Here is an 11,610-nt window from a genome sequence, read left to right as displayed (position 1 = left end):
CATCATGCTAGTAGTTTGTCATTCCGGCCTACGTTGAGATTACAACTACTAAACAAATGACTGTGATATGGCGAAACAAATCCCCTTCAAAAAAACTTATTGTTACAAAACGCATGCGCAACAAAGTGAAAAGTGGAAGTGATTTGTGTCTAATTATCAGCCTTGTCAATCGTTTGAACGTAACACCCTTGCAAACATTCAACCTATATAGCGCCATCAGTGTCAAGATTCGTTTAGCGATGATCCGTTAGTAATGCATTCTCGTCGCCATAATGTACGTAAAGTAGCGATATTTGAATTGCCGTAAAATGCCGCTATTAACGACGATGTGTGTAATCCCGATCTAGCAAATGTGTCCCTCTTATTCCAAAACAATAAATTTAGAAATCAGGAAATTAACTGAAACCGTGATTGAACTATATGTGTAACATGTCAGTTGTATTTTGACTTACGTGTATACTTGCATTGATTACTATGTGTGGTTATGATCCTTGTGAATGCGGAACTAGTCTACATTTTGTAGAAATCAACATGTCCCAAACACGGTTACAGCATTTTACAACTACAGTTTTAATCGTAGTTATTACCCGTATTTTTGGTCAGTTATATTATATAAGTATAATTCTGTAAATAACTGAATGATCAACAATTAATGTGAATCAGTGATGAAATGTTATGAAGATAACAAAATAGCTGCCGTCACTGAATAACCAAATTGTAGAAAACATTCAATATATTCATAATTTATATTATTAAGTAAGATTCTACCTTAAAGGGCAATTAGAAACGATTTTAATGTTTAATATTCGAAGACCTGGTTCAGATATAAGAAATTACATAAGAGTTTGAAAATTTTGTATTTTGTTTTTACTCAGTGCATATTTTCTTTCCAAAGTCACTTTCTAGTTTCTATTGTTCACCCCTAGGTGTAGATATTTTGTGGACAAATCTGAGAAAAAAAACGATATTGTCCATTTAATAGTGATTTCATTGTTGATACTTTGGTCAAGTGCGCGGTCAAATATAAAGTACTGTATTTGCATAGTTACTTGACAAATGTTACGTGGATGGAATGCGTCGTTTATGTCCACAAAATCAAAATATATTCGAACGCAGGCGGTCGCGATGACAACCAAGTTTAACAACTGGGCTTATTTATGCAAATACAGAAGTTCATAATTAGTGTCCAGTGTCAATTAAGTTCAGAAAAAATATTTTAATCAAGAAAAATAACGCTCAAAATCATTTATTTTGTTTGCTTCAAAATTCTGTAAATATGTCGTCGATCACATCAAAACACTAGACAACGTTACCTAAGTTAGGTACACCTTTCTATATAAATTGCGCCCCCTAAGGATGGAGTGCATATGTGACGTAAACGTCACGTGAACGAGTGTAAGTAATGTCGTTAAAATGTACATCTTTGTTTGATTTAATAGTCGTTTGCGATTCAGAATAAAACCGATCTCTAACAGAAATATTTGTATTAATGAGCGCTCACAGATCAATGCAGCATTGACGTCACAGAATTTATCGTCGCTGGAGGCGCGACTTCTATACAATTTTACACTTTGCTTTGTCACGTGCCAACTGCTCTTCTGATGAATGCTGGGTGTTAGCAGACAATTGGTTACCAAAAGCTCAAAGCTGACAAGAATTCGATTTCCCTTCTCTATTTTTGACCTGACACGACACAGCGGCGTTCACCTCCGATGAGGTTTATTTTTGTTGTGTATTTGTATATTGTGCCTTGTTACATCATGTTATTTCGTCATGGTAAAACTTTTTCACTTTACAGCTAATACAAATGAAAGGAAATGACAGGAGCGTTACAACAAACCGAATAGAATGGGGGCACCCATTGGGTGTCATGTCGACTCGCAGATTTATCGGTAAACTTACAAGAACCACTGCGAGGACCGTGTAGATTTGTCAGATCACCGACGCTGGCATGGCGGCTGCTAGGAATCGGTCGATACCAATTTCGTTCGCCCAAGGTAGCGTTTGGTTGGCCTTAGCAAATGGAAGACCAGAGTAGTCCATACCAGTGTAGTTAGCCACTACCTCATCTTCGCTGTTGTGGAAACCAGAATCTGTGAAAGTGCCAAAATAAAATCATGAAGTACGATGTCGTCATCTGATACCCCGGGTCTGATACTAATGTGTCTAACCCACAGTCAGCTGGCGCACATCTGATATAATAAAATAAATGCCATATTTACTATATGGGGGCCGCCATCTTGAATGACGCATAAAACTAAATAAGAGACAAGTTGTGAAACGCGTTTTTCAGATTCCTACAAATCAGGACAAAAATACAAATCTTTCACAAAAATACGGTCCGTTGAGGTTATATTAAGCCAACCGATAACAAAATTCGGCCGAATTCGTCGTTTTTGTGCGGAAAAATCCCTTGCATACGAACACCTAATTACGCGAAGAACCTAGAACACTAAGTCGGGGTATTTGAAACCGAAATTGTCATCTAAGCGTTAGGCCGTCGCTGATTGGCTGCTGTGCTGGAATGCCAATTTTTAGTTTCAAATACCCCGACTTAGTGTTCTATGTTCTTCGCGTAATTAGGTGTTCGTATGCAAGGGATTTTTCCACGCAAAAACGACGAATTCGGCCGAATTTTGTTATCGGTTGGCTTAATATAACCCCAACGGACCGTATTTTTGTGAAAGATTGTTATTTTTGTCCTGATTTGTAGGAATCTGAAAAACGCGTTTCACAACTTGTCTCTTATTTAGTTTTATGCGTCATTCAAGATGGCGGCCCCCATATAGTAAATATCGTATTTATTTTATTATCACGTGTGCGCCAGCTGACTGTGGTCTAACCATAGACCTTAGGAAATAAGGTCTATGGTCTAACCAATCACAGAACAATTTTTTTTTTTTCGTTTCAACTCAGCTGGAGCGAGTTAGTGTCTTGCCATGCACGCCGAACTGCTCATTGCGGTACTACATACACGTATGACATTTTAAAATTATGGTAGGAGATTCTAGTTCGGTTGTTTCTTGTCAAAATGGAAAAAAAAATCGAACGTTAAAGCGGGGGAGTCGTCACCTGCGCATGCGTCAGATGGCCATAGCGTGTCACCATGAGCCTTTGCGTTTTTAGCGTGTGTTGTTATCGTCGCTTGGGACTCAATTCCCTGTTCTCTGTACTCAATATTTTTAGTTTGGATGGTAGGTCCCTCCTCCACTACACACCGCAAACCAAATTCAGTTACAAAACGTACCACTTAGCTTAGTATTTTTCACGCATAATATAATGGAGACACACAAATGCGGACATTCTGACGAATTTTGATATTATTTTTTTTTTGTATTTTGTTTCGTTCAGCAAAAGTACGTTTGGTATAATATATGATTTTATTTCCTATTAATATGTAGTACATGTGCATATTGTATATATACCGCATCAGTATTAGATACATTGCCGTATATTACTCACCAATTTGCATGATTTCAGACGCTTTCTCGGAAACACTCGTGTCATCATCTTCTTCAATGGGTAGTTTCTCTGTACTGCCCTACAACGCATGAAACACACATCACGGCTGTGAATAACGTACATCGCGTAGATTTGACTCTATAGACTTTCCCGAAACACAGCATTACTAATCTGATTGAATTATGTGTAATCTACGCAATTTAATATCGATAATCTATTTTTTGTGTATTAAATCACATTAGTATTCAATCAAATTGTGCCGTCCCGTCGATATTGCTATATCGAATATGATATCAAACAAATATTCTAGCAACAAAAATATAACTGTAAGATTGTAGACTCCTATTTTGGTACTGATTCCATTTCTCACGACACAAAAAGAAAAGATAACGTTCCGAATAATTTATCTACGGATATAACGACTGCTTTGCGGCTACGTCATTACCAATGTGGATTCTAATGGTATTGACGATGAATCAGATGTAATTGCAAGATATTGAATGACGTAATTATCTGGGTGAGACTGCGCATGACAGTTGCTTAGAGAAAACGCTCAACGAGACATCAAACATTCTCAATGAAACTAAATATTAGCATTTGCAACACGTTTTCGGTCAAACCTGCTGATTACTATGAAAAATACTTACCATTTCAGTTTGAGTTGTAATATTATGATATGCATTCATCTCGTGTATATCGTCGGACAATAAGATCTGAAATTTAGCTGTTGAGCCTGACATCGAGAGTTGTACTACCGCCTTTATATGGTAATTATAAGTGCTGGGAAGAGTCAAAACTTTTCGTGAGACAGATGTTGTTTTATGGTTTGTTATAGGAACTGTTCTTCTACTTTCAGTGATCGGAGTACGATTAATGGACATTCTTTGATTCATAACAGTTCTTGTATTGTCTCGCCTATCTGTACTCACTCTGCGGTCAACTAAAGATCTTCTGGTCATCACTGGTGAATTTCTACTCATTGTTACATCTCGTCTAACAGTGCTATCTCTGCGTTCTGTATCAAATCTTGACAGTGATCTCCTGTCTTGTGTTGCACGTCTTGAAATCAATGGAACTGATCTTCTTTCTACTGTATTACGTCTTTCAAATGTTGATATTCTGCGTTGTGGTGATTCACTTCTAACAGTTCTTGTATTGTCTCTCCTATCTGTACTCACTCTGCGGTCAACTAAAGATCTTCTGGTCATCACTGGTGCATTTCTACGCATTGTTACATCTCGTCTAACAGTGCTATCTCTGCGTTCTGTATCAAATCTTGACAGTGATCTCCTGTCTTGTGCTGCTCTTCTGGAAATCAATGGAACTGATCTTCTCTCCACTGAATTGCGTCTTTCAAATGTTGATATTCTGCGTTGTGGTGATTCACTTCTAACACTTCTTGTATTGTCTCTTCTATCTGTACTCACTCTGTGGTCAACTAAAGATCTACTGGTCATCACTGGTGCATTTCTACGCATTGTTACATCTTGTCTAACAGTGCTATCTCTGCGTTCTGTATCAAATCTTGACAGTGATCTCCTGTCTTGTGCTGCTCTTCTGGAAATCAATGGAACTGATCTTCTTTCTACTGTATTACGTCTTTCAAATGTTGATATTCTGCGTTGTGGTGATTCACTTCTAACAGTTCTTGTATTGTCTCTCCTATCTGTACTCGCTCTGCGGTCAACTAAAGATCTTCTGGTCATCACTGGTGCATTTCTACGCATTGTTACATCTCGTCTAACAGTGCTATCTCTGCGTTCTGTATCAAATCTTGATAGTGATCTCCTGTCCTGTGTTGCTCTTCTGGAAATCAATGGAACTGATCTTCTTTCTACTGTATTACGTCTTTCAAATGTTGATATCCTGCGTTGTGGTGATTCACTTCTAACTGTTCTTGTATTGTCTCTCCTATCTGTACTCACTCTGTGGTCAACTAAAGATCTTCTGGTCATCACTGGTGCATTTCTACGCATTGTTACATCTCGTCTAACAGTGCTATCTCTGCGTTCTGTATCAAATCTTGACAGTGATCTCCTGTCTTGTGCTGCTCTTCTAGAATTCAATGGAACTGATCTTCTTTCTACTGTATTACGTCTTTCAAATGTTGATATTCTGCGTGTTGGCGATTCACTTCTAACAGTTCTTGTATTGTCTCTCCTATCTGTACTCACTCTGCGGTCAACTAAAGATCTTCTGGTCATCACTGGTGCATTTCTACGCATTGTTACATCTCGTCTAACAGTGCTATCTCTGCGTTCTGTATCAAATCTTGACAGTGATCTCCTGTCTTGTGCTGCTCTTCTGGAAATCAATGGAACTGATCTTCTTTCTACTGTATTACGTCTTTCAAATGTTGATATTCTGCGTTGTGGTGATTCACTTCTAACAGTTCTTGTATTGTCTCTCCTATCTGTACTCACTCTGCGGTCAACTAAAGATCTTCTGGTCATCACTGGTGCATTTCTACGCATTGTTACATCTCGTCTAACAGTGCTATCTCTGCGTTCTGTATCAAATCTTGACAGTGATTTCCTGTCTTGTGCTGCTCTTCTGGAAATCAATGGAACTGATCTTCTTTCTACTGTATTACGTCTTTCAAATGTTGATATTCTGCGTTGTGGCGATTCACTTCTAACTGTTCTTGTATTGTCTCTCCTATCTGTACTCGCTCTGCGGTCAACTAAAGATCTTCTGGTCATCACTGGTGCATTTCTACGCATTGTTACATCTCGTCTAACAGTGCTATCTCTGCGTTCTGTATCAAATCTTGACAGTGATCTCCTGTCTTGTGTTGCTCTTCTGGAAATCAATGGAACTGATCTTCTTTCTACTGTATTACGTCTTTCAAATGTTGATATTCTGCGTTGTGGTGATTCACTTCTAACAGTTCTTGTATTGTCTCTCCTATCTATACTCACTCTGCGGTCAACTAAAGATCTTCTGGTCATCACTGGTGCATTTCTACGCATTGTTACATCTCGTCTAACAGTGCTATCTCTGCGTTCTGTATCAAATCTTGACAGTGATCTCCTGTCTTGTGCTGCTCTTCTGGAAATCAATGGAACTGATCTTCTTTCTACTGTATTACGTCTTTCAAATGTTGATATTCTGCGTTGTGGTGATTCACTTCTAACAGTTCTTGTATTGTCTCTCCTATCTGTACTCGCTCTGCGGTCAACTAAAGATCTTCTGGTCATCACTGGTGCATTTCTACGCATTGTTACATCTCGTCTAACAGTGCTATCTCTGCGTTCTGTATCAAATCTTGATAGTGATCTCCTGTCCTGTGTTGCTCTTCTGGAAATCAATGGAACTGATCTTCTGTCTACTGTATTACGTCTTTCAAATGTTGATATCCTGCGTTGTGGTGATTCACTTCTAACTGTTCTTGTATTGTCTCTCCTATCTGTACTCACTCTGCGGTCAACTAAAGATCTTCTGGTCATCACTGGTGCATTTCTACGCATTGTTACATCTCGTCTAACAGTGCTATCTCTGCGTTCTGTATCAAATCTTGACAGTGATCTCCTGTCTTGTGCTGCTCTTCTAGAATTCAATGGAACTGATCTTCTTTCTACTGTATTACGTCTTTCAAATGTTGATATTCTGCGTGTTGGCGATTCACTTCTAACAGTTCTTGTATTGTCTCTCCTATCTGTACTCACTCTGCGGTCAACTAAAGATCTTCTGGTCATCACTGGTGCATTTCTACGCATTGTTACATCTCGTCTAACAGTGCTATCTCTGCGTTCTGTATCAAATCTTGACAGTGATCTCCTGTCTTGTGCTGCTCTTCTGGAAATCAATGGAACTGATCTTCTTTCTACTGTATTACGTCTTTCAAATGTTGATATTCTGCGTTGTGGTGATTCACTTCTAACAGTTCTTGTATTGTCTCTCCTATCTGTACTCACTCTGCGGTCAACTAAAGATCTTCTGGTCATCACTGGTGCATTTCTACGCATTGTTACATCTCGTCTAACAGTGCTATCTCTGCGTTCTGTATCAAATCTTGACAGTGATTTCCTGTCTTGTGCTGCTCTTCTGGAAATCAATGGAACTGATCTTCTTTCTACTGTATTACGTCTTTCAAATGTTGATATTCTGCGTTGTGGCGATTCACTTCTAACTGTTCTTGTATTGTCTCTCCTATCTGTACTCGCTCTGCGGTCAACTAAAGATCTTCTGGTCATCACTGGTGCATTTCTACGCATTGTTACATCTCGTCTAACAGTGCTATCTCTGCGTTCTGTATCAAATCTTGACAGTGATCTCCTGTCTTGTGTTGCTCTTCTGGAAATCAATGGAACTGATCTTCTTTCTACTGTATTACGTCTTTCAAATGTTGATATTCTGCGTTGTGGTGATTCACTTCTAACAGTTCTTGTATTGTCTCTCCTATCTATACTCACTCTGCGGTCAACTAAAGATCTTCTGGTCATCACTGGTGCATTTCTACGCATTGTTACATCTCGTCTAACAGTGCTATCTCTGCGTTCTGTATCAAATCTTGACAGTGATCTCCTGTCTTGTGCTGCTCTTCTGGAAATCAATGGAACTGATCTTCTTTCTACTGTATTACGTCTTTCAAATGTTGATATCCTGCGTTGTGGTGATTCACTTCTAACAGTTCTTGTATTGTCTCTCCTATCTGTACTCACTCTGCGGTCAACTAAAGATCTTCTGGTCATCACTGGTGCATTTCTACGCATTGTTACATCTCGTCTAACAGTGCTATCTCTGCGTTCTGTATCAAATCTTGACAGTGATCTCCTGTCTTGTGTTGCTCTTCTGGAAATCAATGGAACTGATCTTCTTTCTACTGTATTACGTCTTTCAAATGTTGATATTCTGCGTGTTGGTGATTCACTTCTAACAGTTCTTGTATTGTCTCTCCTATCTGTACTCACTCTGTGGTCAACTAAAGATCTTCTGGTCATCACTGGTGCATTTCTACGCATTGTTACATCTCGTCTAACAGTGCTATCTCTGCGTTCTGTATCAAATCTTGACAGTGATCTCCTGTCTTGTGCTGCTCTTCTGGAAATCAATGGAACTGATCTTCTTTCTACTGTATTACGTCTTTCAAATGTTGATATTCTGCGTTGTGGTGATTCACTTCTAACTGTTCTTGTATTGTCTCTCCTATCTGTACTCACTCTGCGGTCAACTAAAGATCTTCTGGTCATCAGTGGTGAATTTCTACGCATTGTTACATCTCGTCTAACAGTGCTATCTCTGCGTTCTGTATCAAATCTTGACAGTGATCTCCTGTCCTGTGTTGTACGTTTGGAAATCAATGGAACTGATCTTCTTTCTACTGTATTACGTCTTTCAAATGTTGATATTCTGCGTTGTGGTGATTCACTTCTAACAATCCTTGCGTCACTGCTAATTCTGTGTTTCATTGATGCTCGTTTGGTCAGTCCTGCCGGGCCTCTACGCATGTTAGACATTCCACTAAAACGTCTTTCTGTATTATCTGTTCTAATTCGCCGTTCTGTGTCTGATCGTGTTGAAATCGTGTTTCTTCTACCTGTACGAATTACTCTTGTCTCACTGTTATCATGTCTGAATGGAACCACTCTCCTTTCCATTGATCGTTGCTGCATCGGAGAAGATTGTCTCATTTTCTGGACTTCTGTTCTCATAACTGGAACTGAGCTTTGTATTATTCTACGTGTCTTCACAGGTATATTTCGTTGCATCAATCCAGTTGAGCGCCAATCCGTAAACTCGCGCGTACCTGAAACCACTCGTCGATGCAAAGAATCACGTCTTATCCTGTCGTGCATGTGTCCTGAATTCCTTCTGCTAGTCAATACCTGGGCTGATTGTCGTACAGCATCATATTTTATCGGAGTAACTCGGATTTGATTCGACAATCGTCTTGACACATCGAATCGATTCAGACTATCTCGCCTCACATCAATCCTATACTCTTTCACACTTTCCCGTTGTTGCCTTCTAGCCGAGGACACACTATTATCAGAACGCCGTCGGAGAGCTTGCACCACTTCAAGTTTACGATTAAGTGCACGGAATTGACGCTGAAGAGAAGCATAACGTGCAGACTCGGCTTCAGCATTGGCTATTACAGCTATCCCTGCAAGTATGAAGACAGCAGCTAAGACTGTTTGCAGAACCCCAAGTTTCTGCATCGTTGTAGGATAAACTGCAGCTTTCGGAAATGATATGTTTTACTATAGTTCGTATGAGCCACCAGCAATATTCTCCCCCACAGTGTCTGAAGAGTTGAGACGTCTCTCTTATATACTAGTGAATGAGAACCAAAATAGAAACTTATAACAATTACGGATCCCCATTATATGTATACGGGTTGCCAATGTCTACTAACAACCTTAATAATAACATGTTTGCCACATAATGATCCGGAAATTAATCTCCAAATTGTCCTTGTTCTCAACGAGTATTTCCATGGATTTCTTGTTCGTTTTTTCAAATGAAGTTACTGTGAACCCCCAAAACGGTGAAATGATATTAAAAATCATCGAATTTATCGTAAGTGGATAATGTAGCGCGAATTACGTTATGTCGAATACTTTCATCGTCCAATTGATCGACTTGTTTTCCTCATTTGTTTTCATCAATGCAATACCTAATATCATATGCACAGTGCATGATAGATGTATATTCAAATAATATATATCCAGTCTATTATTTATAACAGTTGCATAGAAAGTTCATAACACTGGCGGACAGGAAATATTTGAAGTGTAATGAGCCACAGATATATTCAACGGATACTATTTATCGACAAAAGCAGCCAAAATTAGGGAGATTTCGTACTTGCGTAAAGGCGGTCACACTGGGCTATGATTTGCGGGCATTGGTACAGATTTACTTACTCGTTATATTCATTCAGTGACGTTTTCTCGAAATCGATTCCCATACCAAATATGGTTATATCAAGCCGGATATGACGTAAATTGGTGTCATCGACATGCCGTTAACACGAACCTCACACGTGTCACTTGATTGTAAATGTCAGTTATTCGTTATAACCAAGCTAAAAATTATAATTCTAGATTAAAAAGATTTCAATAATGATATTTGTGTTCATATAATTTTCATGCGTAATCCTAATTTATCGTCAGCTTCATTGTCATATGAAAAACAGAAAGAAATATCAATAATTTGTCGGGTGGGTGAAAGTGACATAAGCAAATATATGTTGAGGGTGAATACTTCACTGCGATGTGGCCATGTAAATTCATAGAACTTGGAAAAACTACTGATAAACGAGAGAGAATGATAATAAATCCAAATTATAAATATGTTTTTTTCATAGTATATGAAATATAGTCACTGTCCAGTGTTCAATAATGCTGCGCACATGTGTCAGGTATGGTCGGACAAACATGTGTATTTTTGAGTTACACATGGTGTACGTTATCGCGATTGTTGTATTTACAATACAATACAAACCTGAGAATAAGCTACACATTTAACAGTTTGTTGGGTTTTCACATTATAGAATAATTTGCCGTAAAACGTCGTTCTTGCACTTGCTCATAACATAATTGATGTGACAATATGGCGCATGTGCTTTGAATTATTGGTACGTATAATTAATTCAAATTGTATTAGCTTTTGCGATTGGTTGTTTGTTAAATGCATATGTTGCATCATGGTGGAGTGGTGTTAATACATGGCGGGCGATAGATTTAATCCTATCGACTACCTGTGTGACATATTGTATGTACTTTGTGTGAGAGTAAACGATCTACGAACATGGGACTAGTTGGTTCGTAACATAACCTGAATTCCTTTCAGTACCGCACCGTTGATAACTCTTTTTCAACTTTGAAACACGTGAGGATTAGCGTTGGTTTATCACTTGGTCAAACATATAATTTAATTCTCTATGCATTCATATAGATTATCCCGTGTCTGCCTTGAACGGTTATCCGGAGAAAAGGTAAGTCGTTATGCATGCGGGTGTCATGAAACTAACATATTACCTCACCCACAACTATAAGCACATGCCCTTGCCAATTCATACTTTTTGAAATGTATAGAGTGTACATGGTCAGTTTATGATCCAATACGGTTTCCACGGAAACGCTACATTTATTGGATATTCTCGTAAGGGTAGAAGATAAAGACTAGATAATAAGATGC

General features: G+C 38.6%; 1 protein-coding gene across 1 annotated transcript; it reads right to left on the bottom strand.

Annotated features, from left to right (window-relative positions):
• Positions 1-1,668: 1,668 nt before the first annotated feature.
• Positions 1,669-9,704, bottom strand: LOC100371089 (uncharacterized). Its single transcript, XM_006811439.3, has 3 exons — positions 4,110-9,704; positions 3,463-3,541; positions 1,669-2,093 (listed from the first exon to the last, which is right to left on the bottom strand). Exons 1-3 carry the CDS (start codon positions 9,624-9,626, stop codon positions 1,933-1,935), a joined length of 5,757 nt encoding a protein of 1,918 aa, XP_006811502.2. The 5' UTR covers positions 9,627-9,704; the 3' UTR covers positions 1,669-1,932.
• Between the last annotated feature and the right edge of the window lie 1,906 nt (positions 9,705-11,610).

The sequence above is a fragment of the Saccoglossus kowalevskii genome, chromosome 11 (genome assembly GCF_978046115.1).
Source record: "Saccoglossus kowalevskii chromosome 11, keSacKowa6.1, whole genome shotgun sequence".
NCBI lineage: Eukaryota > Metazoa > Hemichordata > Enteropneusta > Harrimaniidae > Saccoglossus > Saccoglossus kowalevskii.
The sequence above is the reverse complement of the archived record's forward strand: the minus strand, read 5'-3'. Positions and strand labels throughout refer to the sequence as shown.

Excerpts from the sequence above, each read along its gene's own strand:
- LOC100371089 (XM_006811439.3), bottom strand. The coding sequence starts at position 9,626 with ATGCAGAAACTTGGGGTTCTGCAAACAGTCTTAGCTGCTGTCTTCATA. Across the intron at positions 3,542-4,109 it reads TTACAACTCAAACTGAAATG|GGCAGTACAGAGAAACTACC; the intron begins GTAAGTATTTTT and ends CATGCGTTGTAG. Across the intron at positions 2,094-3,462 it reads GTCTGAAATCATGCAAATTG|ATTCTGGTTTCCACAACAGC; the intron begins GTGAGTAATATA and ends GCACTTTCACAG.